The sequence below is a fragment of the Centroberyx affinis genome, unplaced genomic scaffold (genome assembly GCF_046629955.1).
Source record: "Centroberyx affinis isolate AG114_WGS23_722 - 3 ecotype Tasmania unplaced genomic scaffold, CSIRO-AGI_Caff_v1 ptg003790l_1, whole genome shotgun sequence".
In the NCBI taxonomy this organism is placed as follows: Eukaryota; Metazoa; Chordata; class Actinopteri; order Beryciformes; family Berycidae; genus Centroberyx; species Centroberyx affinis.
This window is the reverse complement of record NW_027281658.1, coordinates 356,426-382,158: the sequence shown is the minus strand read 5'-3', so window position 1 is coordinate 382,158 and position 25,733 is coordinate 356,426. Positions and strand designations below refer to the sequence as shown.

The 25,733-nt window shown below is 42.0% G+C and overlaps 2 protein-coding genes across 2 annotated transcripts; both read right to left on the bottom strand.

Annotated features, from left to right (window-relative positions):
- Nucleotides 1–153: 153 nt before the first annotated feature.
- hectd3 (HECT domain containing 3) lies at nucleotides 154–11,107 on the bottom strand. Its single transcript, XM_071541139.1, has 20 exons — nucleotides 11,049–11,107; nucleotides 10,131–10,587; nucleotides 9,640–9,893; nucleotides 9,374–9,509; nucleotides 8,748–8,869; nucleotides 8,183–8,296; nucleotides 7,324–7,406; nucleotides 6,933–7,098; nucleotides 6,329–6,410; nucleotides 5,317–5,499; nucleotides 4,992–5,044; nucleotides 4,694–4,862; nucleotides 4,471–4,584; nucleotides 4,258–4,347; nucleotides 3,619–3,825; nucleotides 2,555–2,684; nucleotides 2,006–2,080; nucleotides 1,320–1,401; nucleotides 1,138–1,209; nucleotides 154–363 (listed from the first exon to the last, which is right to left on the bottom strand). The coding sequence occupies exons 2-20, from the start codon at nucleotides 10,482–10,484 to the stop codon at nucleotides 279–281; spliced, it is 2,571 nt and encodes an 856-aa protein (XP_071397240.1). The 5' UTR covers nucleotides 10,485–10,587; nucleotides 11,049–11,107; the 3' UTR covers nucleotides 154–278.
- Nucleotides 11,108–11,659: 552 nt separating this feature from the next.
- On the bottom strand, nucleotides 11,660–15,782 carry LOC139662445 (bestrophin-4-like). Its single transcript, XM_071541141.1, has 9 exons — nucleotides 15,631–15,782; nucleotides 15,406–15,506; nucleotides 15,064–15,297; nucleotides 14,751–14,905; nucleotides 14,276–14,353; nucleotides 13,871–14,023; nucleotides 13,705–13,785; nucleotides 13,458–13,612; nucleotides 11,660–11,969 (listed from the first exon to the last, which is right to left on the bottom strand). Exons 1-9 carry the CDS (start codon nucleotides 15,780–15,782, stop codon nucleotides 11,660–11,662), a joined length of 1,419 nt encoding a protein of 472 aa, XP_071397242.1.
- Between the last annotated feature and the right edge of the window lie 9,951 nt (nucleotides 15,783–25,733).

Here is a 25,733-nt window from a genome sequence, read left to right as displayed (position 1 = left end):
TACTCAGGTAAAGTACAAGTACCTCTAAATTGTACTTAAGTACAGTACTTGAGTAAATGTACTTAGTTACATACCACCACTGTTTAAAGATTTAGTCATCACTCTTTTTCATACAAGAAGTCACAAGAAAAACACAAAAGTCATGTCCATGTTTCCATATATTTCTTTATTATATACAGCAAGGGTTGATTGGCAGTTGTGTAGATATAGTGATGAACTTGGCAAGGTTTCCTCTGTGAGACGGTGACTCAGCTGTATCGATGTGAGGCGGGTCACTGTCACTCCTCCCAGGGGCTCATGTCTGTGTCGATAGCCACGCAGTTATAAGCAGCGTAACGCAGCTTCTCCTCGCAAACCTTTGCACTGCAGGGAGGAAAAGACAATCACAGCATCAGAAAAATTAATCTATCATCCTTCATACCTACACATACAAAGCAGTTATCAATAAAAAAAAACCAAAAACAGTGATCCGTTTCAGAAGTGCTCAGAACTTCTATTCTTAACTCTCTGCAAATAAAGTGAGTGAAGAACAAGGGTGGAAGTAACTAATTACATTTACTCACATTGCTGTAATTGACTAGCTTTTTTGTGTACTTCTTGGGTATTTTTTCACAAATCTGTAATTTTACTTTTACTGAATTATTGTACTTCACTACATTTTAAATCACACCCATTACAGTGTATACATTTTGTGGATCTCCATAAGCAACAGCCACTGGACCAATGTAAACTGACAAACTGTGGAGACCTTTGCAATGAACAGTCAGTCAGCAAAGAAGAGAAGAGTAACCTGGGTTTACTTTGTTTGTGCACTTTATTTTGTAATTTCCAGTTTTTCCATTCCAATCTACTTTGAAGTCTGACATTTTCGTCCTTTTAGAATTGCATGGGAAAGATCACATCTAACAATGTTCTCTTTTCTAAAATCTCTATCTTTTACTCTGAGTAAATTGAGTAAAAATTTTAAATTAGCTACTTTTTACTTTTAATTCTATAGATTATTATTATTATTACTACTTTTACTTCTACTTCAGTAAAATATCAGCAAAGTAACAGTACTAATACTCTTCTAGAACTCTTTCCACCACTGGTGAAGAATCTGTCTGAAAGTTAAAGATGACATCATGTGGTGTTTACCTGGGGTAGTTGGGTAAATAAAGGGTGCTGGAGCATGTGGAGGATTGTGGAAGCGCATCAGTTGTTTCAGAGCTACAGGAGCAAACAGACCATATTATAAAAAGTGAAACAAATAACTTTTCTACCAGAGAAATTTCACTATGAGCAACAAACAGCATGTCACATAAATAATATTTGTTTACCCTTGTTTGTCAGGAAAGATGTAGATGGGAGCTGGAAGACGGCTTCTGCCCGTCACAAACCTCAGGAACCTGCTGCGATCCTCTGAAAACAGAATTGAAAAGCTTCTCAGTAACCAGGAACCCGTCATACATGTTGGTTAGCAGCCCACGGCTCATCAGCCACACTGAACGGCCCTTTGTAGCTCAGCAGGTGGAACATGGCACTCACACTGCCAGGAGTAGGGATCAGATTCCCACTGCAGCCATCCTTGACCAAGAAAAGGCTCTCATGGTACTATAAGGCAGTGATTCTCAACCTTTTTCATATCAAGGACCCCTAGTTTAGTCCACATTAGAGCCACGGACCCCTTTTTGATGAGATTTTGTCTCTCGGACCCAAATCTGAGAATATTTTTACTGTTAGATTTGATTTTGTCCAGAATTCCATGACTATCTGTATTGTAGGTGGGGAGATAACAGTGAAACTATGATCAAAACAGTCATTCTTCTGCATTCTCTAACTTCTTGTAAATGAAATGCTGAAGTTTAACAATTCATCAATTTGCTGGGGACCCCCTGGAACTCCCTCAAGGACCCCTGGTGGTCCCCGGACCCCATGTTGAGAACCACTGCTATAAGGTGCTTTGGATAAAAGCATGTAAAATCATGTGTTATGTGATATGTTGACAAATAAACAGTGAACTGACCATTAGTAAAGTTCATCAAGGCTTCCCACAAGTATTGCACTCTAACGTCAGTTTGTTCCAGGTCCTCATAGCGAGCTGTGGGGAGACAGAAACAATATTAACGCTGTACAAAGCCTTTATTATTTAGTTGAAGATCTACAATCAGCCCTTACTGGGTTTTTACCTCACCTGCACATTAACATCATTTGAATTTTCTTTTACCCACTGATGTTTTATCGAATTATGTATGAAAAATCTATATAATGTAATCACTACCAGCCATTATCCAATTCACAACACAGTCTCTATACAGGCTTCCCACTTCCCACTGAAGTGACATTTCACAGCACTCAAGAAAAAAAAAGACATAATTAATGTCACAAATAAAATTCCATGACTTTTCCAAACTTTTCTCCATTTCATCATTTTTCATAACTTCTCCGGGCCTGGAAAATACCATTTTACAATTCCATGGATTTTCCGGGTTCTCCAGCAGTGTGGGAACCCTGTCTGTACCCAACAGTGTTTATTGTCAGTGAGGCTTAGATGAACTCCAGACTGGACACTCACTGAGTCGTTTCAGGGCTTCCACAGTGATCTCAGGGTCTCCGCACACTTTCTTTTCCACTTCCTGCCAGGTGAGCAGGTCCAGCACGGCCTGGGGAACCACCTTCAGCAGCCCCGCCTGCATGGCTGCAATCTGGAACACACACACACACACACACACACACACACACACACACATACACACATACACACAGACTTCAATCATTTTGCAGCTATACATAGTGTAAGCATGAATAATGGATATGAATGCACCTACACCCTCAGCAATTCAACCCCCATTAGCAGTAAGCAGTTAGAGTAAGGGCACCGAGAAAAACACTAAAAAAGACGATGCCAATGACAAAATTCATTTATGAATCTTAAAAGTAAGAATCCACCATCTGATATTCGGTTCTATGCATTCCAAGAGTTATTTTATGATAAAGTTAGTGTTTTCCTTCATTTCTCAGAATGACTTTCGACAACACCCAGAGAACGAGCCTGAACTTGTTTTCAATCAAAGACAGGCGTATGGGCATATAAATACAGGCAGCTAGCCAACTAGTTTGTAAACATGGGTGTGTCTATGATTATAGCTGTGCCCTTTACTCAAAACACAACATGTCTTGTGGCTGCATTGCGTTCTGGTCTACTGAGTCTACTATTGAGTCTACTGTTGGTGGAGAAATTTGCTCTCTCTGCCTCTTGTACAATGGATTTCTCCCTGCATGATTGTTGAACGTCGGTGCAAAATGGTGGCTCTACAAAGAAGCCCTCGCTCTGTGATTGTGAGGGACTGACACTAAAACCTGACATTTACCGTTGATGTTTTGGACAGCTGAAAAAAAGCTGCTATCAAACTTTATTGTGAATATCTTGACATGACGTCATGTTCTCTCTGTTTGGCCAGTTTCCACAGAAATAAGAGAAATACACCACCAAACAACAAAATGGGTATAAGGTATAAGGTCTTCAAGTAATCAATAAAATGTACAAAAACCCCACTACATATATGATATCAACGAGGACAGAGTTAAATATTTTGGCTCCTTGTTACGGCTCCAAGCCTGTGAAACACAGCCACTCACCTGCTGCTTGCTCTCCTCCAGCCGGGCTTTCTGCACCAGGCGGATGAACTCCCTGCGCTCCTCGTAGCGAACGGCCACGTTCCCGCCCCCGGGGATGAGCTCCACCATCTGGCCGTCGCTCAGCAGGGTGGTGTACACCAGCTCCTCGCCAAACTTAAACTCAAACGTCGCCTGGTCCATGCTCTCCATGGCCTCCAACAGCTTGACCTGAACACACAGCCAAATTTACCTCGACATGATGATTTTGGCTTGCCTCTATCTACTCTCTCTCTCTCTTCTGTCTAAACTCAGTGTAAAAAGTGCATTAGACAGATGGAGAGTTTATTATTTCAACTTTAATACAAAAAAAAGATGGGAAAGAAAAGGCCTGGCGTGCAAAAAAAGGCCATGTGTTCAATTCAAACCCATTCCAGTAAAATAAGATTAATTTTATTGAGCCTAAAGAGAAAATTGAGCCAATGCAGGGGAACAGGATCTAAATAGTATCACAAAAAAATAAAAATAAAACATTAGAAGTTGCAAAATATTGATCATGCTCATACCAAGTTCCTATTAGCGAAAAATAATTCTTGGAATTGGTTTAAGGAGGTTTAAGATTACATGACGGTCGTATAGATATAATGATTTTAAAGTCCTCACCAGTACAGAGTCGACAGCGGGGAAATCTTTACTCCAGCTGACCGTCTCTCCCGTCAGCTGCTTCCACACCAGACCAGGCAGAGCCAAGACCTGCAGGATCGGAGAGAGACAGACATTTTGAAAATCAAATCACTACAGCCAGCCATTCTTACTTTAAGGCAAATAAATGCAAACATCCTGGGTGGATAATAGTGAGGAAGCGGTGTCACTAACCAGGAAGTCCTTTCCTCTGAGGGCAGCTCCCATCAGCTGGCCGATCCACTCAAACTTGTGGAACTCTTTACAGGACGGGTTGGGTACGTAGTAATCTCTGGCCTCTCCGGTGCCCTGGGAGAAAAACAACAGGACTATATTTAAAAAGTTATCCTCATTAACAATATTTTACTTTGCACACCCAATGAGAAAACTGAAGTCCACTCTAATGTTGAATGTGTACCTGGTTGGAGGTGCGGGTGAAGAACGGCAGAGGCATGGGACACTCTGCTGAGCTGGGGCAGAGCTCTTCAGACATGTCCGCCAGGCTGTCCCGAAACCCACCGCCTTGGTCAATGATTCCCTCTGCAATGAACTTGCACTCCCACCATTGGTCGTACCGAGCAGGCCACCTGACGAACCAGGAAGAAAGATGAATTGTCGGTTCGTTAGATCTTAACACCCTTGAATGATGATTATATCTAGGTAATAAATATCAGAAAACGTGAGGTTGACATGCAGGTGTCAAAAAATGTTAATACCTATAATCCAAAGTCTTCTCAAATTTGTCAGATGGCTTGAGACCCTCGTAAACCTGCATGGGGAAAAATAAAAAAAAACAAGGAAACAGTAAACATGTTGCATCATGCCTCCAGGTTTCTGAGATATTGTGTGACAGATGAACAAACGAATAAACAAACGGATGGAGATCAATCCCCTAAAGAAGGATCCCCTAACATTACATTTCATATACAGTCACATTAAAAGCGATTAGTAAATTTTAAGCTTTCCACTTACTTCAAGGTAATAACAACATGCTATGCTGACTGTGAGGAAGTGATGTCACCCACCAGGAAGTCCTGTTACCTGTGTGAACACGCCGTTCTTGGAGCTGGGGTCCAGGGAGGGGTTGTCTCGGTGCTCCATGGCCAGGCGTCTGTTGATGTAGAGGCGGGGCATGAAGTTTGGCTTGCTGGTCTCCGAGTCCTTCAGGCACTGGGTGATGAGGGCCGAGCGGCGCTTCGACAGCAGCATGAACTGCTTTATGCTCTAGAGGGCACCAAAGGACGTACAGGTGAATGTAAAAAACAAACAAAAACACTGTTTCGGTGGAGCTGCATGATGGCAGCTTATAAATGGATAATTTCAGTCTAGGGCTGAACAATTAATCGAAATTTTATCGACATCGCAATATGGCCTACTGCAATTTTCAAATCGCAGGAGACGCAATATTTGTTAAAGGCAAAATGTGTGTCAAAATACCATTTTAAATTAAATATTGTCGTGCTGCAGAGATGTCCTGGCCTACACATCATATTCTACAGAGTTAAGAAAACATCTTTGTTTGGTACAGATCCCCACAAAAATCACACCATAATCATTTTAATACGTTTTTCAATGAAAATGAGAATAATGATGTAAAAATTATCATTCCCTCTAATATCGCAAATCATATCGCAATTTGCAATATCAGTCAAAATAATCACAATTAGATATTTTTTCAAAATCGTTCGAGCCCCATTCCAGTCCTCAGTTCTGATTGGCTGAGTCAATTGATCTAAATATTAGCAAACAACCACTTTGTTTAGCTACTGTTCAAGAACTACAGTATATTGCTTGACAGAAGAATAACATTTAATTTTTTTTTGTTATTCAATTATTAGTTAAAAAAAAAGGCTTAATTTAACAGTAGCATTCTTTCATATTAGAATAGTGTATCACTGACATTTTTTAAAAGCACCAAGCTACCTGAGACCGTGCTTTCCGGTTTCACATCGTGCCTATAAACCTCTTAGCTGTTCTAAAATGACTGTGGCCTATTGCTTAGTTTTCATTTATTGTCCACATTTAGTACATTCAAAGTTTCTATTTGACTCACTTTGATCTGGTTGAAGGTGCCCAGGCTGTAGTCCCAGGCCGGCACCAGGTGGGGCAGCAAACTGTCCAGGAGAGAGATGAACCTGCAGACAGACAGAGGAGAGAGAGAGAGAGAGAGAGAGAGAGAGAGAGAGAGAGAGAGAGAGAGAGAGAGAGAGAGAGAGAGAGAGAGAAAAAACGCAACAACTTAGAAATAATGCTTGACAAGTGGTATGGACATTTAGAGCATATCTGGCTAGCATTTCTGTAAATTAAATTCCCTGACTTTTCTATGTCATTAAGTGCAGTTTCCAAGACCAATATTTGTCAGTGTCTCTATTCCAAGGTTTTCAAATGGGAAATTGTTTTTGAGGTCCTAGGCGTAATTTTGTCCATCTACAACTATGTAACTGGCATTTGGATAATTCTCCAAAAGATCTACCAGCAGCCGAGTTTGGATGTTGAACCAATGACGGGTTGATTATGAACAAATTTTCATGACATTTCCAACATTTTCTGGACATGTATCATTTCCCATAACTTTTCCCAGGCCTGGAAAAGAAAACAATAACACAATTCTCAATTTCCATGACGTCTCACTGGCAGCGTGATGAGTGTCGCCCTACCTCTGGATGACCAGCGCCCGGCGGTAGAGGGCGTCGGGGGCGGTGCCCTCCAGACGGGGGTAGCGCACCAGGTTGGAGGACTGGAAAACATCAGCGTTCAGACCCAGGTCCCTCTCACATGACGACTTGATCTTCAAGCCTCGGATCCGGACGTCTATGCCCTCATCTGGCAAAGCAGAGGAGAGAGAAAACACACCGTCGCCTGGCTTTAGGGACCGATGACCTAATTTCTGTTTGACTCATAGTCACACAGCTACCTGCTTACAATGTCCAGGTTTGTATCTGGTGCAGAAGCGTTGGCAGCCAAGGAACTCCTCCCAGTTTAAGTAAAAATTAACATGCAGGAGGAAATATCTGGGGTGAATAAAAATAGAATATTAAGAAGCCTTACCCCTACACTCCTCAATCCGGATCTCAATGACAGGCAGGTGGGATGTCATATCTTCCAGCACACACACTTCTCCAATTAGATTGCTAGAGGCAAAACAGAGTGGAAGCAGTTCAACATGAATGTAGTCAAACCGACTATGAAATAAAATCCTGGTGCTGGTCGGCCTCACAACAGATGAAGAAATGGCTGAGAGCAGCACACAGATATGCTTCATAATAATGCATGAAACTGAAAACAGCGTGACATTCTACTTTCATCAGGAGAAAATGGATTGTTTCTTTCTCAGATGTTTTTGTCAGAAAAGATGGATGGATCTTGGTTGCTGTATATCCGTCTATACCATGTGCAGTATCACGTTGTTGACAGGGTTAGACAAATATATCAGGCTGATCTTGGCCTTTTATTAAATATCAGATGGGTTTTACTTATTCATTTAAAACATTCAATACTGTTTCCTGTAAATTAATTATTTATTTAAAGGTAGTGATGTATCCAAGAGTTTTCCCTACGATTGAATAGGTGCGATTAGTCTCCTTGCTTTAAAGAGCTGCTAACCCAAAATGAATTTCATCAGTCTGGGTTTCAATGAAGAGTTTTAGTGTCCCATGATGGTCTAAATGCTGTTTCAGAGGCTTTTCCACCATGATAAGAAGAAAATTCTAAGGGGCAAACACTGAATACTTAATAATTTCGTGGCCTAAAATTAAAAAAATGTAAAGACATTGAATATCGGCACAAAATACTAGCTATTAGCCGCTTCAATACAACAATATCAATATCGGCAATCAAAAACCCTACGAGTCAAACCCTAGTTGTTAACCGTGAATTGTACTCAACAACTCTTTTTGAGAATGCTCACTCGTCTATGGTGACGTCACTCAGCTTCTTGAGATTGTCCCCCTCTCCTCCAAACACAGTGACTCTCTTGGGCATGTAGTTGTCGTCTGTGGAGTCCACCGTCAATATCAGCTTACTGAAGGACACAAGAGAAGCACAGTGTACACAATAAAAAAACATGCTCACACATTTTCAGCAAGATCAAAGTTCATTTGAGCTACTTGACCAAGTAAAAACAAGTTCATCTACACATTATAAGGCAAAAGCCCACATAGACAACTCTATGCCATAATAACAGAGATGCAGGGTGCAGTTAACTCACTAACTACACTACCAATCTGTTAGCATTACAGAATATCATTTAACAGTCTGGTGAAAGCCAATAGACAAATATATAAAAGTTGACATATTTGACATCAAGACAGGCTACAAAAACATTAAATAACTGGTTAGACTATCTAAAACTGTGTGGTTTGGATGAGAATGAATGAAGCTGTACCCTGCTGACATGTACTTTTTGTTTTGTTTTTTGTTTTTTTACTGCTCTTTGTCCGTCTATAATGTATCAATGCTTTGCAGGTCCTTACTTGACCACAGTGCCTCTCTTCATGTGCAGGCGGATCCAGTGTTGTCCCTGCATGCCGTCGCTCTCCCAGTAAGTTTCTGTGTCTCCATCAGTCAGACAGCTGGCCCCCCCGCTGGGGTCCTCCTACCAACAAACATCAAGTTTGTTAGATATGTAAAACACGGAAATTCACTAACAAATGTATAGATTTGTAAATATATGATCTTAAAGGGGCCATACTACCCATTTTAATCACTTTGTGCTATTTCTATGACAGTTAAATCAATATCTGTGTACATTTGAGCAACTCTCTCCAAAAGCCAGAGAATGGAGACTCAAACTTGGAACATCATCAAGATGAAGACAGACAATAAATAACCACACAATACTCAAAATAGTATTGAATTACATTTATATACTCAAATAGATTTATTGTAATAGTTTTCCCAGTTCTGAACCAGAAAATATACTCAGCTGCAGATTTCAAATCTTCATGACATCTTATATTAAAAACTTACATCGTTGGTTTCTGGTTTTGGGAAAGACTTGTTCCTATTCACAAATACTGATTAGGTTGTCTTAGAACACAGGAAAAACATAGAAATACTGGCACTCCCAATTAGGTTTTGTGAAAAGCATGTTACTCACCGAACATGAAGATACATCGATGCTGGTCACACACTGCTTCACACTCCCCAGGTTCTCATCCTCTTTTCCTATGTGGTCGTAGAAGTAGTGCACCAGGTCCTCGTCGCATTCGTATGTCCAGGTTGGAGGCACATATCTTGTAGAATCGAGGGAAGATATCAAGGGAGTAACATTCATTTGATCTGCTCGCCAACAGATTGTTGCTCTAAAAAATATATCCCAAGAAATCATGACCGTCTTATTTGATTTCACACAAGCAGGCTCACCTTAGCTTCTGGACGGCAGCATCGTCACCCTCCGCCACCCTGGGTTTAGAGCCGATGTGCAGGGAATTCTCCACATCCACCACCTGCTCCCATCGATCGCAGGGCTTGTGGTCATAACCGAAGAGCTGCTGGTGTCTGCTCACGGTCTCCGGCGACTCCACCGGCACCAGCCTGTCCCCTCCCTCTGTGTGCTTACACACCAGGATCCAGCCCTCCTCCAGCTCCTGGCCCACACGGTGCTCCTCCAGCTGCTCCTGGTGACCGACATGGACATGGATCAACAGAGAACAACCATCAAAACTGGCTTGTAAAGTAATGATATCATGTCTGCAGGATCTTAAGTAAGTTGTGATAGTAAGATAGCTCTTACAACTGCGTTTTAACAGGTTAGTACAATGGATTTGGCATCACAGGTCTCATTCTACAATGAACAGACCAAGAACAGTGACATAAAAGCTGATGCCACTACAACCGGGCAGTGAGATGCTTACCTTATTTATTTTGACCCAAAGGCCCTGGCTGTTACAGTATTCTTCCCCTGTTGTGCGGATACATGTCCCTTTCTTTGGTTCAATGTTGTACTTGCATAATTTCTTGCTATGGGGAGTTTGATGGGGGCTTTCAAACACAGAGACGAGCGTCTTTCCCACAGTGGAGCTGCCAGCTGATGCGCTGGATGAGGCGGATGAGGTGGAGGATGAATCTTTGCAGATTTTATAACAGACCTCCTTTGGGACATAACATAAACATTCAGGCACAGCTTCGCTCTTCCTGAAACATTCAATGCACTTGTTCAGGAAGCGGATCCTCCCCAGCAGCAGATGAGGGTTGTCGCCCAGCGACATGGTGCTGTCAGCCGGCCAGGGACAGTCAGCACAGAGGGGGGGCGTCACCTGACATTACACTACTGTCCTCCCTTTGTTTTCCTGGGCAGCTGCAGCAATGATCCTGTCAAACAAACAGACAAAACAGAACATTCTTAGGAAACCAGGCTTCAGTGAACAGGTACGTCAGATTAGTACCCCGCAACCCAATCCGCCGACTAGCGCAAAGATGGTGCTGCTCTCCTTCCTGGGCGAGCGGAGAGTCTAAAAGGGTGAAACGCCCTGATCAGTGATCAAAGTTCCTTGACACTGTGAAAAGAATCCACTTGCGCCCCAATAAAACAATCTTTCTCAGCGATAACACTAAACAGTCAGCTAGCGTTAGCAAGCTAGGTAACCATACCGTTAACGTTAGGTAACCTAACTAAGGTTAGCATACTCTAAAACGATAACTTAACGTACGTTAACTACACAACCGGCTAATTAGTGGCTGTGAAGTAAAGACAGGCACTTGTAGTTTCCAAATCGCAATATAACATGACTATAACGAATATCAACCGCCATAGAGTAGTTGTGTCTACGTACCCTCAACTGTCGACAAGTAATGCAGTACGTGTGTGAATGGTAAAGCTAGCTTGTTATACGCTTAACAAAATACGGAAGCGCCTTCGATCATTTTTGACCCTTTGTGACTACCGTCATACATACTTCAAAATAAAAGTCCTACCAGTACATTCCTTTAGTCACGCTAACTACAGTAAAATGTTTTATTAGCCTATCTGGCAGGTTAGTACTGCCCAACTACATCTACCGTGAGGTGTTGAAGGGAGGAGACAGGTTAAAGAAGGATTTTGAATCATTTAAATAATTAAGCCATTGATTGTGCAAACTCTGTCAGGAAGGCGGACCTAATATTGTGTGCGCTCAGTATACAGCTGAGCATTACAATTGAGATCTATTATGTTTAGAAAATTGCTTATTTACATGGACAGAAAATGAAAACATTGGAACATTTCCTCAGGTTTATTTTCAAACGTAGAAAATAAATGCAAATATATTTTGTTCTAACATGAATCCAGTTGTGTCAAATCAAACAATATGTTATTTTATTACAAAAAGGTATGGTTTACATCCTTGGATCAAAAACATACAACTGAATGCATTACAGCTACCAATATATGCAACAATATGTCAGCTCATTTGCAGAAGGTGTGTTCCACTGCAATTGTAATCAGCGCCTTTTCTTCTTCTTTATGATTCGAGGCATGGATGCCCCCCTCAGGAGAAAGAGTGCGGACAACCTTCCCATCAGCATCAGCACCCTCATCCTCATTAATGTGTGATGAGCTGTCAATCAAAGACGGAAGGCTCCTGCCATGGAAAACGCCTTTGCCCCTCTGCAGAAGCTTGTCGAGCCCGTCGCCCAGAGAGCCTTTATAGCCTAAATACTGTTTCTTTAAAGCAGAGTCTGCAGGCCGGTGGATCTCAAGGTCTTCAGCACTCATCCTGCGTGTGACAAACATGGGAGACATTTTACAAGGCCGTGCATGGGATCTGATGATCAGTGGAATGTGCAGCAGGGTTAGGGGTCAATTCAGGAATTAACTCATCAATTCTAATTCAACTGAGGAACTGGAGCTGGAATTTGAAAAAACCCACAGGAAACAGAACTGGAATAGAATTGAAATTTCAGAAGTTGAATTTAATTCATTGACATTCTGTGAAAATGTAAAAGGGATCTTTCAGGTGTTACTTGATGCATAACATGTAACCGTAACACATACATTATGATTGAATGTATTTGATTTGTTTAACTGTCTTTTATTTGATTCATAAGGTTTGATTCATAATGTTTAGCGAGTCAAGACAAACTCTCTTAGAAGCAGTGGTGGAAAGTAACTAAGTACATTTACTCAAGTACTGTACTTAAGTACAATTTTGAGATACTTGTACTTTACTCGAGTATTTCCATTTGATGCTACTTTATACTTCCACTCCACTACATTTCAGAGGGAAATATGTACTTTCTACTCTGCTACATTTATTTGACAGCTTTAGTTACTTTTCAGATGGAGATTTGACACAATGGATAATATAACAAGCTTTTAAAATACAACACATTGTTAAAGATGAAACCAGTGGTTTCCAACCTTTTTGGCTTTTGACGTCTTACAAAAAGCAGTGTGTAGTCAGGGTCACATTTCAGATGTCTATGAGTTGTTAACAGCTCCACCAAAAAGTGATTTTTCCCTCTAAACCTCACATGGTTTCATTTCAATAAATGTTCAAATGATCCAATATTTCAGCAAAAATCAAAGATTAGAGAAAAAGTCCAAAAACTGAAAACAGATTTGTGTATCAGAACTTTGTCTTTTCTTCTTTCCTCTCCCATTAATCATCTCACGACCCCTCAGATTTATCTGGTGACCCTTTGGAGGGGCCCGACCCCTAGGTTGGGAACCACTGGACTAAACTAGCTAACTGTATATAAAGTAGTTCAAACCAGCTCCACCTCCAGCAGCTACAACAATAACATGCTGCTTACACACTGATGCTTCAGTATTAATAATCTAATGATGTCATATATAATAAAATATCAGTCAGAGGGACCAAACCACTACTTTTACTTTAATACCTAAACTACATTTTGCTGCTAATACTTATGTACTTTTACTTAATTAGGATTTTTCATGCAGGACTTTTACTTGTAATGGAGTATTTTTTCATTGCTGTATTGGTACTTTTACTTAAGTAAAGGATCAGAGTACTTCTTCCACCACTGCTTAGAAGTGAAATTTCATGGAATTCAATTCTGTTTCCTGTCATTCCAATTCAATTCCAGTTCTGTTTCCTTAGAGCCTGGTGACATTCCAATTCCAACTCCAGGAACTGAATTGGAATTTATCATGTATTCTCAATTCAATTCAATTTAATTCATGACCCCAACTCTGATGTGCATGTTGACTGAAAGGTGAAAGGTCAAACTCAGTGTACCTCATGTTGTAGGTGGAGCCCATGAAGGCCGGTGTGAGAGTCTCTGCTGCTGTGGACAGAGTGTAGGGGACGGAGAAATGTTTCTGCACCCAGTGCTTGTCCTTCACAGTCGGAGGCAGGTTCTGATACATATCATCCACAGCCAGCATTGACACCTACAGTATGTATGAGAGGAACAAAACTCAAATGACAGCAGTAAGTAATGAAATATTCACATTAGGCCAGTATGAATGTATTGGCAATAAACCTGAATGTTTCGGTCAATCAGTTGGTTGGTTTCAAAGTCATCATCATCCTCGCCAAATGGATTGATGATCAGTTCCCCGACCTACAGAACAGAAATACATGACGAGCTCCCTCTTTCGTAACAAAAAATCTATTTCTACAAGTAAAAAATGAATGTAAGATCTCACCTTGAGCCAGCCAGTGTAGAAGAAGAACTGGAGCAGCGTGAAAACAGGCACATACATGTCCAGTTTGTGATCCTTGTATCCCTTCACAGGGTTCAGGAATTGTCGGCCAATCAGACAGAAGCCGAAAAATGAGTAAACTGCTACAGTAACTACCTGTATGGGTAAAAGGATAAGATAAAGTACAAGGGATAAAGTCAGTTTTCTAGTGATCAAGGATTGAGATTCAACTTTATTTTTTTCAAAAGTGAGAAAATGTGATTGCAGCACAGATAAAAACACAAGACAAGGGACATAGCAACCCAACCAAATTTCACAGTCAGTCTATCACAAATATATTGAAAATACATTAATCCGTTGATGATGAAAAGGTCTTGTCTTGAGGCAGAGTTTCACTGCTGAGCCTACCTGAGTGTAGACCAGAGGGATGCTAATCCAGTCATAGTGGAACAGGAGGCTGCACTTGGCTCTGTACTTATTGAGCTCCTGCACACACAGTAGTATACTTTGTCCAGTTATAGTACAGTTTGTGCAGTTATATATATAGTTTATCCAGTTATAGTAGAGTTAATGCAGTTATAGTACAGTTTATGCAGTTATATATATAGTTTATGCAGTTATAGTGCAGTTTATAAATTTATAGTACAGTGTATGCAGTTATATATATAATTTGTACAGTTATAGTACAGTTTATGCAGTTATATAGGTTATGCAGTTAAAGTATAATTTATGCAGTTATATAGGTTATGTAGTTATAGTACAGTTTATGCAGTTATAATACAGTTTATGTAGTAATAATACAGTTTATGCAGTTATAGCACAGTTTATGCAGTTATATATATAGTTTATGCATTTTGTCCATTTGCAGAAAACAAACACTCACATCCATGAGCAGCCTCAGAGCGATGTCATCCCTCACCCGACCCTCCTCTCTCGCTCTGGACGCCAGGTTTGCAAACCAAGTCAAAGGCATCCAGTACTTGTTGAAATCAGAGTGCAGCGACTCAAAGTTTTTGAGCTCATGTGTCGTCATAAATCCTGTGTAGAGATACAGACACAGTTTGACGTCAGATCTGAGAGATACTTTTATGAAATGATCAAATAAGTTCATGTGCCTCTGAAACACACATTCCTCAACACTCCAAAAAATCCTTCTAAAGCAACCTAATAATTAATTGACTAATTCACTCTCTTACCAGACTCCACAATGTGCTCCAAAGTGGGGAAACGCTTGTGCACTCTTGTGCTTATGGAGCGCAGGATAAGAACCGATGATAAGTTGGCGTATCTCATGAGTGTGCGCCGCAGCAGGCGTCCCTTCTCGTCCGTCCCGTGGACGTTCCCAGACACCACCATCATCAGGTTGTCAGGCAGCGGGAAGCTGGTGTACTGACCCCACCAGCGATTAAAGGCCAAGCTGACGTAGAAACCTGTAAAACCACAGAGGAGCCTTTCGGGTCAGGGGGAAAAATATGAATTATAGTGACTTATTATTAGATTCAGCTTGTGCAAGACAGAGGTAATTAATCTGGACTTACCCAGTACAAACGAAACTGGGATAAAGTTGGTGTTGGTAAACTGATCACAGTAAAGGGCAACACGTTCAAACAGTTCCTGCTGCCTTGGTGTGAGGAAGAACCTGTGAAACAAAGAAAACCACTGAAAACCACAGGCACTGAAACAATGGAAGATACAATATCTGATAGACGAGGCGCTCTATGATATCAAATAGCAGAACTAAATGAAGAGATCGGTTCATTTACCTGTAAAACACACTGAAAAAGGTGTACAAGCCACAAAACGCCAGGAACTCCCTGTACAGCAGCCTGTAGATGCTTCCCTTCCACCTGAACAGGAGCTTGGAGAAGCCACCAAACTTTGCATTGGCCACCTCAAGGGAATAGGACACTGTCATTTTTGGATTAATGTGGTGTTGTAAGAGCAGACAATTCCTGTAAAATATCAAGAACATGTTTTTAAAATGCAAAGGAACTCTTCTTTGAATTTTGTGATATTTAATTTGGACCACTAGGCATAATATAGAGTTTATAAGTACCATCTAACAAAAAAATACTAAAGATTTGTCTTACCTGTAAACCCTCCTGTATCGTCCAGTCCGATGTTGAAGTCCACTGGCCTGAGAAGACAAACTCTTCCCTCGCCTCTCATTTTAAACCTCTCTGCTGTCTGTCATAATCCATCATCCTAACTTTACTGCCTGGGAACCTGATGTCTAACAGGTATTCTCCTGCAGCTACTGTAACTGAGAGTATGGAAACCTTTTATTAAAGTTTGGTGTCTTTTTCCCTCAAATGGTGAGGTGTTAGTGGCTTCTTTTGGGTGAGATAGCTGTCTTAACAGTGCCATTATATTGCTTTATGGCTAATGAATTCTTGGCTAAATTCTGAAGGCACACAGCAAATTTTTCAGTGATAATAAGTGACAGTAATAAGATAGTAAGTTGATTTTTCATTGACAATTGTTGAGTTGACAGGTGTTATTTGTCCACTCATAAAGTTGATATGGCTTTAGGGCGGCTGGTCAAAACTATCTAGAAGTGTTAAATTAACTCTGATGGGTGTGGACTTACATAAATGCTGGGAAAGTGTTCATTTTTACACTCTCAGGAGTTAAAATAACACGGTTTTGCTGTGTGTGCATGTTGGAATGCATTGGAGTGTACAGTACATGAAATAGATTTTCTGAGTGGTCTAATGTTGAAGACCATAATCAAACAATTAAAGCTGGTTTCACAGACAGGGCCTTAGTCATGTCCAAGACCAACATGTGTTTTAATGTTGATCCAGTGAGAAAATACTTTCAGCTCATACTGGCATGAATGTCTGTTAAATTGGTACTCAAACTTTTTTTCTACTGTATTTCTTAAAATCCACACTATCCATTCACATGCTTTTTCCAAATGCTACAAAAATCGAGGAAGTGCTACAGACCTTTTATCTATATGAATCTAATATCCTCTCTAAGTGAAATACAACACACACTATTATTTACTATCCTGGCCCTGGATTTAGTGAGTCTGATAAAAGCAGTCAGTGTGTCAGAACACCTCCACAGTGTGATGCAGAGCTGTCAGATGGGACGTCCCACCCGTCTCTCAGCCTCTATCATTGGCTATTGTGACCGGCTCACTTGTTTGTTTTTCACATCGTTTCAGCAGTCCACAGTAAATCAGTCTCTCTTTTCCTGGAGTGTTTTATCCTCCTCTTCTGTTTGCTCTCCCCTGACAGGGTATTTATGGGGCAATCTGTCCTGGATCAGGACCCGGACAGGCGCTCGCTGTGGACTTCCCTGTTCTCTTCACAGACGAGAGTCCAAGTCCGCGTCACGTTCATTCAGCTGCACAGGACTGATGAGCCTCACGGTGATGCAGCTTTCAGTTCAATTCATTTATTAGCAGTAGATTTATGTGTTTGTTACTGTAAGGTATTTGCCACACCCGCAGTTTCCATTCCTGTCACTAGATGGCACTCTTGCGATCTGCATCATGGCTCCTGGCCGCAGCCCAGCGAGGGAGCAGAGGAAGCCTCACTGTCTGCCAGAGTATTTATCTCATAAACAAAGACACTGGAAGGCTTTTTTATTGACATAAAACAATAACGAAGATCTAACCTATTTCCAGTGCTCCTTAGCCAAAGAAGTAAGGACTACTTCATACATATTTTACACTAAAATGATGCTGATTACATATCAAATCATCTGATATATTGTCTCATACTGTATTTCAACAGGTTTGAGGGGTGTGAGGTCTTTATTCTGACATTTTTATTGTTTATCTTTGTGGCATGTATTCATTTTTCTGTCTGTAAAGCACTTTATAACTGCAGATTACGTTTTTTCTCATTCTTGTATTCTTGTATTTTAACTGGGGCAGAAAAATACACAATACATTTTCGGTGAAACTATTTCACTGATGTTGGGTTCTCTCTCCTGTATCAGATCTAAGGACAATGGTCGGTCTGTGATCTTGACGTAGATCAAATACTCCCAGATTAGCTTCCATGGATACCCCAGCTGTTTATGCCCAGTCATTTCCTGGCTTCAGCCATTGGATCTACTGGTCGGGGCTAAGACCTCTGAGAACTGGAGGGAGAGGGCAGTTCCATGCTGATCGTTTGGGTAACCCAACGCTATAATTACAGCCTCCCACAGTGAGTGAAACCAGAGCTTAGCGGAAAGTGGGATTTCAGGTAGCTGAGGCTGGCCGGGTCATTGTCGGGGCACAGAAAACACTCGGATGAAAAGAATACAGTCAACCAATAACACAGTTTGATATTTCTCTCCTCAAGACAGTCATGTTGTCCTGTCACTTGCTTGGAGAGATGGGACAATATATCAAAAATTCAATATAGGTATCGTGGGACAGAGAAATGAATCGCGATATTGGTGACATTTTATTCCGCTGTAGTAATCACAAATGAAATCACAATTTTACAAGCTCTCCATTGACATTATATTATTTACCCTTTGTAATGACATTTGTAAATCGTTGTTTACATTCTAGCTAGCCAATGCCAGAAAGATTTGTGGCTCAGAAATAAACATAATTCTGCACAGTCAGACTTTGTTGTCACTGAACTTTTATTGATTACATCGTATCGTGGTCGAATCAAATCGTGAACCCCTTATTGCGGATCATATAGATAAACATATCGTCCCATCACTACTACATGTTAACCATCATCATTATATGCAACCCAGGGACAGAAATTTTGAAAAGAGCATTTATTTTTCTTTCAGAAACATTCAAATGGCATATGCCATAAAAAAACACATAACCAACATAGTGCAGCTGCCAATATGAACATAATGATGACAATTCAGTGCTTTTGGTACATACTCATAGCTGTAGTAGTAGCTGTTATTGCAGCAGTGTTAGCATCTGTGACAAAATGCCATCAGTTCTTCAAATACACACACTCCTTCATAGAGGCTGTTGTGGTTCTGTCATAACATAACTTCAGAAGTTTATTATTGTGCAGAAGTTGTACAAAATTACATAATGCAACATTCAGTTATTTGTCTCAGTCAGTTTTTTTTTGCTACATCTTTCCAAGTGTCTTGACCTAACAGTTTTTTTGTCATTTGGAATACAGTAAACATTACGATGTAGATAAATAAACCTTTAATGGAAAATATGTGAAAACCCGTCTGGAAAATACACCTCAGTTTTTTAAATTCCAGGAAGTTCCACACCCTTCACTCCGCCCACCGTGTCTCTCTCTCTCTCTCTTCCTTTCTTACTGAACCAGAATCAATTAGCTCACAAAACCACAATGTGTGAGAGCGAGCAGTCGGTCTGTTTTCCACATCTTAGATAACAATAGTGTCTGTACATTCTGCACCTCCTTGATGACCCTAATGTTCAGAGTGAGTGGTTGCCTATTGTGTAGGTCTCCTCCAGTCTCACTATGTTTAGCCCCCCCTGCACAGAGGCTCTCTGTATCTCATCTTACTGAACCGACACTACAGAGATTTTTATCTCAAACCAGCATTTACCAGCATTTTAATCTGACCGTCATGGCATTTTCCAACCTATAGGCACATTTGAGCACGTGGCACGGCAAAGCATGAGCAAGCATCTGTCCTTTCAACTCTGCTTAACAGTGACCCTTTCTAAATTTAGACTCATGTTTGTTTGTCTCATCTATGCTGTACATTCCACATTTCACATATAAATTAAACGTGGCCATTGCAGTTTGATTAGTCACTGTTCAGCACCTATTCTTTGTGGTGGTGCAGCTGAACATCGAGCTAATCGAGAAACTCAAGTGTGAAAATTAGTAACAGGTCAAACTGGAATGCATATACCAGTATTGCCTGGGTGAGGCAAAGGAACGCATACAGATGGCAGGAGGTTGCTTGACTTGGCATAAAAAGGCAAGACAGCAGTTTAACAAAATGTGTCCCACTCTTTGTCATAGACCTGTCATAGACTCTTCATAAAACCGTTTCAGTGAAAACATTACGAAATGTACATTTGTATGGAGTGGAGCATGAAATATAATGAATGTCTCTGTGCAAATGTTAAAAGTCTCGATGGAAAATCCATATTTAAAAGGAACAATGTCTGTAAAATTGTTAGCCATTGACAGAGAGAAAAAGTGGGCCTCCTTTTCAAACAGCCCCTGCGTTCCTCAGGTCCCACAGGAAAAGCTCAGGATTAAATCACTTCCTCTTACATTGTGATACTCCAGTGGTCAGACCACACCGTCTCTGTGTAAATAGATAAGTCTTTTTCTGTCTCTCTCTCTCACTCACTCACACACACACACACTCACACACACACTCAGGTGTCAGGAGAGATCGACGCTCTCGTACTCGGCGTGGTCCGAGTCGTCCAGGTCGATGCCTGGCACCAGGCTGTAGTACTCGGTGGACTGGGTCAGGTAAGCCTTCTCCCTGTCCGCTGAGTCCTTCATTACTTCTGTCACGCTCACCGTGTCCAGCTCTGCCTTGCTGCCCCCCTCGGGCCCCTGGGAGCCCCGCCTCCCCTCTGTGGAGGTGGAACCGTGGGAGGAGGCGCGGTGCAGCGACTCCACCGAGCCCAGCTTGATCTCCACCTCCTCGTAGATGTCCCTGGTGCTGCCCAGGAGGGTGGAGGCCGGGCGCAGCAGCAGCTGATTCTTCAGGATCCCCTCCTTCCTGCCGTCCCCGGCTTTAGCGGGCTCGGTGGGCGCGGGTTGCTGCTTGGCGCGATGCTTCTGGCCGTTGCAGTTGGAGCTGGAGGCCCTCTTCTTTGAGGCAGTGAAGGCAGGTGTTTCTTTCCTCTTCTTCCTCCCGCAGCACCAGCAGAGCACTAAGGCTGAGAGGATGAGGAGGGGGAGGAGGATGAAGAGCGCAGTGAGGCCGGGTGGGCGACACGCGTCGCTAAGCCTCACCGACCACACGATCCTGCCTGCCAGGTTCCTGGGAGAGGAACAGGTCAAGTTCCCCACCAGATCCTGCAGGCTGCTGGTCCTGTTCCCCTGCCTGCCTGCCTCCAGGCCCTCCATCAGCAGACAGGAGCAGTCCCAGGGGTTTCCATCCAGCTCCAGCCTCTGCAGACTGGGCCTCTGCAGCACAGAGCCTGGGAGAAAGCGGAGCTGGTTCCCCTGTAGATCCAGCTCCTGGAGGTCATCTGAACCCTGGAGGAAGCCAGCAGGAAGCTCCTGCAGCTGGTTCCTGCCCAGATCCAGCACCCTCAGGCTAGGCTGGCTGGCCAGAAAATTCTCTGGCAGTGTAGTGAGTCTGTTGTGACTCAGGTAGAGCTCTCGCAGCGTAGAGGCCCCCATGCCACTCATATCAATAAAACTGATATTACAGTTGGAGAGATCCAGGATCTCTATGTTAGTCTCATTGGTGAACACGGGCCAAGGCACATGGCTGAAAGCAGAGCCAGAGTAGTTCAGGCAGCAAACCTCAGCAGGCGCCTCAGAGGGAAACTGGGCCAGAACAGTGGCTCCCGAACACACACATCCATCCACAGGTCCATTCTTCACCAGCAACGTGAGAAGCAACAGGATACTCCACTGGCAGACCATCGCTGAAACAGAAACTACAGAACAGGACAGTTCAGACTGTGTGACTTCATCATGTCATATCCTCACAATGCTGGAATGAAATCATCACACTAAGTAATGCTATCAGTCTCATTGTGTTTTTCTTTCCCCTACCCTCTTCCTTCTCTCTCCCTCTCTAACACACACACACACACACACACACACACACACACACACACACACACACACACACACACACACACTATGCAGTCCCACAGAGATGTAGATATGCTCTTGCACCTAGCAACGCCTCTAAGGACTCCTGGTTGTTGTGACTAGCGTGGGCGTTGGCATGGTGACGCATATGGCTAGGGATCAGGAGTCCAGTCGTGGGTTGTGGGAGAGGAAGCAGATGCTAAGACTTTAATGGAGCTTGGGCTATTAATTGGCAAATGTGAGTTTTAGTTATGCAAACATTTCTTGGAGGCAGAGCAGCTCTGGAGTCACAACTAATCTCATTGGCTGAGTTAAGCCTCAATGGGCGGAGCCAAATAATCAGTGTTTCGGTGTGCAAGTTAGCTAACTTCAATGGCAAAGAAGAAACTATATTTAGAAATATAGGTTTCATAATATTAGCTTCCTCCTCTCTAACCTCTTGCCTTTTCACTGGCTTCAGTCTAAATTCAATTAGCCAGAAAAACTGTGGTTCTTTGGCTCTGCCCACTGAGGTTTAACCAAACCAGTCAGATTATTTCTACCTGCAGAGTAGCTCTACCCCTAATACATTTTTTTTTATCACTAAAACTCCAATCTGCTATTAATTGGTGAACAATGTTTTGTTTTACAGTCAGTCAAAATTATGTTATGTACACACTTTTTTTTTTCTTCTTTTTCTTTTTTAGAAAGGTTGTGTGTGTGTTTGTGTGTATGGCCACAAGCTGAAGGACAGTGTTCCCCAAAGTGTGGTCCGGGGACCTCCAGAGGTCCTTGAGAAGGTTCCACAAGGTCCTCAACAAAATGTGGAATAGTTAATTTCACTGTAATTTAATTCACTCGAAATTATCCCACTTAGAAAAAAGTATAAGAATAGCTTTTCTAATCCTAGGTTTCACTCTCACTACAATTATCTCCCCACAATGCAATACTAAATCAACAACAACAAAAATCTTGCCATGTAAGCGTGCCTGGGACAAAACCTTATCAAATGGGGGTCCGTGACATGCAAGCATTTGAGAACCGTTCCTCTTGGAGACGCAAACAAACAAATTGCTAGTTACTGGTCCTAAAACTCCCATGTGCGTGACGAGCCGATGCATGTGTGGTCAACATAAACAAGGCCTGTCTTCTCCAAATGACTTCGGTTTGAAGCAGACAGGAAGAGAGAGAGAGGGAGAGAGAGAGAGAGAGAGAGAGAGAGAGAGAGAGAGGGAGAGAGAGAGAGAGAGAGAGAGAGAGTGTGTTTGGTCGTGACATCAGACTTCCTCACCCTCCACAATAGGGCTGAAAGCAGGAATGTGCTAACTCCCCAACAACAGGGCCGATTCATTACCAGCGGGCGTTAAGCAGGACCACCGTTGTCAGCTGGAGCTGATGGGACAAGAGCTGTGTGTGGTCATCTAGACCTCCATCAACCACAAACACACCTCACTTACCTACTGATTACAGCAGAGCGCTTTGTCGAAAGAGAAAGCATTGTAATAAACTGACTGGAGGAAGCACATGACAACAATTCATGAACAGTGTAGAATTCATATGGTGAATTTTTAAGTCATAATAACAATCTACAATATTTTTTATATAAATACATGTCCGCTTTGCTACTCTCCATGATAATACACAATTCAACCTATATTCAGCTTTTACATTTTCTGTACCTGGAGAAAAATCATTCGCCGCACAGAAAGTGATGCGTTTTACATTTCCAGCAGCAGCATTAGCAGTTTGTTTGTAATAAATATTAGAGGAACTGGGCCCAGTGTCCCAAAACCATCTTAGTGCTAATATCAACTTAGTTCCATAATAATCCAGTGGACAAAGATGATTTCAGCACTAAGAAGATTGACAGGTGATCTCTGGGAGGTGCAGTGCAGAAACACCACAGCAATGAGCGCTTAGCAACAAAGATGGAGACAAAATAAAAAAAACCCACAAGATTAACAGTTTCTACATCACCAACAAGCTCTGTGTGGTTTTATTGCCACACAGCCAGGCCAATGGAAGTCAGTCAGTAGAGATGAAAAATCACTCTGACATTTAAACCTCTCAGCACAACTGAGAAGTCCATTCATAACAATATGAGCGTGCTTCAACTATCCTCACTTCATTCGCGTCAGTTAAAGGCTCGTTAGTGGACAATCAAGGGTGTTTATATTCTCTTCATGGATGATTAAGGTGGAAAAGTACCTTTAGAGTTCATATAAACATTGTTTTCCTGTATAGCAAGGCACTAACATCACCAGGGTTAGGGGTTCGATTCCCACTGGAGTCACCATACACTAAAACTATATGCACAGATGGTAGTGTAAGGTGCTTCTGGATTAAAGGTGACCCTTAAATGGCATATATCTGGGACTTTAGTTGTTCTTTCATACTGGTTTGGTCTCATGCCTTGAATTATGGGCTGTAACTTCATTATAATAGTTATTTATATCTACATCAGAATCATACTTCCTGAGGGGAAAGGAAGGGGGAGGGTTTTTTTTTTTCTGTCAAGTCAAATTTATCGTAACAATCACTAAGTGCTTTACAGAGAGCAAAGGACATGAATCCATGTGAAAACAAGAGATAGAAACAAGAAAGAACACACTCATCAATTTTAAGAGAAGGGGTCGGAGCTGGTGTGTGTGTGTGTGTGTGTGTGTGTGTGTGTGTGTGTTGCTTCAGTGTTCATCCCAGACTTTGAGAATTTACCCTGTGAACTGAACCCCTGCGATGGCCGGTTTATTTATAGCATGCAGCACTACACATCTTTTAATCCTGCGATATTTGCATCTCGCACTGTTCTATGAAAAGGTTTTGTTCACACTGATGGCTATCAAGAGGCGACGTATTCAAAGCTCTGTCACTGTGTGGGACAAGGAAAAAGAAAAGAGTTTGATAAGTATGGCTGCTGTGTGCTGTGGCGTCTAGGTAATGATTTGTCCTGGTTTGGATGCGCTGGTTCAAATGTTCACAGCCTTACAGATATTAAGCAAGACTTTGTGTGTGTGTGTTGTCAGTCTCATGCATTCACCAGGTTAAGATTGCTTAAGCCATGGTGAGATGTGTCAGAGCTAAATGACCGTCCCAGTCTGATAACAGAGGCAGCAGTGAGTCTAAAGGTTAGATTCACGTCTCAGAATCTGCCAGCTGATGAGATTAAACAGCAGGAGAATCTGCTTTGCTTTAGTTTTCATAGATTTGTGTCAAGCAAACACTGTAAATATTGACGAATGAGTTCATCTTTGGATTTCCACGCAGCATGAAACTCCACTCTAGGAGTGTGACGGCTCGACTCTTCCCTGAGCAGCAACGGCCACTGAACTGGTGTTATCCAAACACAAGTGGCTTTCTTGGGAACGTCTCCCCTCTCAGGGTGTGTATACACCGAGAGGAGAGCAAGGTTTAATTCTGGAGAACATGGATGATCTCACTCTGTAACAATGTGAGTTGCTACATCCTCTCTGGGAGAGCTTCCTCATACATAACGGCCTCGCTCTGCATTCTCCTCTCACTCTGCCTCTCATCTATAGGTTAAATATCTAAAATGTTTGCATGCAAAACATAGTCAGAGTTACAATCCCTTAACAAGGGGAATGGACCATTGGTTGATGAGGCGTGAGCTATGGTCACATCTAGACTAAACCAAATACCTAATACAATACATACAAATACATAAACCAACTATGAAAAGCACATTCATTGATTGCATGTCCCAAAGAGCTGCAGGAGCCACTGTGGCTGATAAAAGTACAAAAACAAAACATACAAAATGTGCAAATTGTTACAATGAAAAATTAAAATGTTATGTTTTATGAATACGAAAAATAAAGGTAAACTTCTTACAGCAGATGCACACATGTTTCAGTTACATTATTAGGGCTGTCCAGATGGAAAGCCTTGTTAAAATGTGTTTATATCCCTTACCTTTGCTTGCCATGGCTGCCACCTGTTGCTCTCTGCTCTACCAGAAGCCCATGAGACTTGAAGTTTTCATTCAGATCCACATCAGCAGCAGCAGCCTCTCTCTCCTCTCTGCATCACATCAACTTGTCTGTTTTAACCTCTATGGGTGTGTCGCTCCCTCCAACCGGAATGTGGAAATTCAGCTTCCCTTCCCGTGTGTGTGTGCGTGTGTGTGTGTGTGTGTGTGTGTGTGTGTGTGTGTG

What these genes read in the sequence shown, in the direction of transcription:
- hectd3 (XM_071541139.1), bottom strand. Translation starts at nt 10,484, where the DNA reads ATGTCGCTGGGCGACAACCCTCATCTGCTGCTGGGGAGGATCCGCTTC. An exon ending in CGGGCGCTGGTCATCCAGAG is followed by an intron (nt 6,411 to 6,932) that starts GTAGGGCGACAC and finishes GTCTGTCTGCAG; the next exon opens with GTTCATCTCTCTCCTGGACA. An exon ending in CCGCTGTCGACTCTGTACTG is followed by an intron (nt 3,826 to 4,257) that starts GTGAGGACTTTA and finishes CTGTGTGTTCAG; the next exon opens with GTCAAGCTGTTGGAGGCCAT.
- LOC139662445 (XM_071541141.1), bottom strand. Translation starts at nt 15,782, where the DNA reads ATGACAGTGTCCTATTCCCTTGAGGTGGCCAATGCAAAGTTTGGTGGC. An exon ending in TTTTTCAGTGTGTTTTACAG is followed by an intron (nt 15,507 to 15,630) that starts GTAAATGAACCG and finishes TTTGTTTCACAG; the next exon opens with GTTCTTCCTCACACCAAGGC. An exon ending in GGAGCACATTGTGGAGTCTG is followed by an intron (nt 14,906 to 15,063) that starts GTAAGAGAGTGA and finishes ATCTCTACACAG; the next exon opens with GATTTATGACGACACATGAG.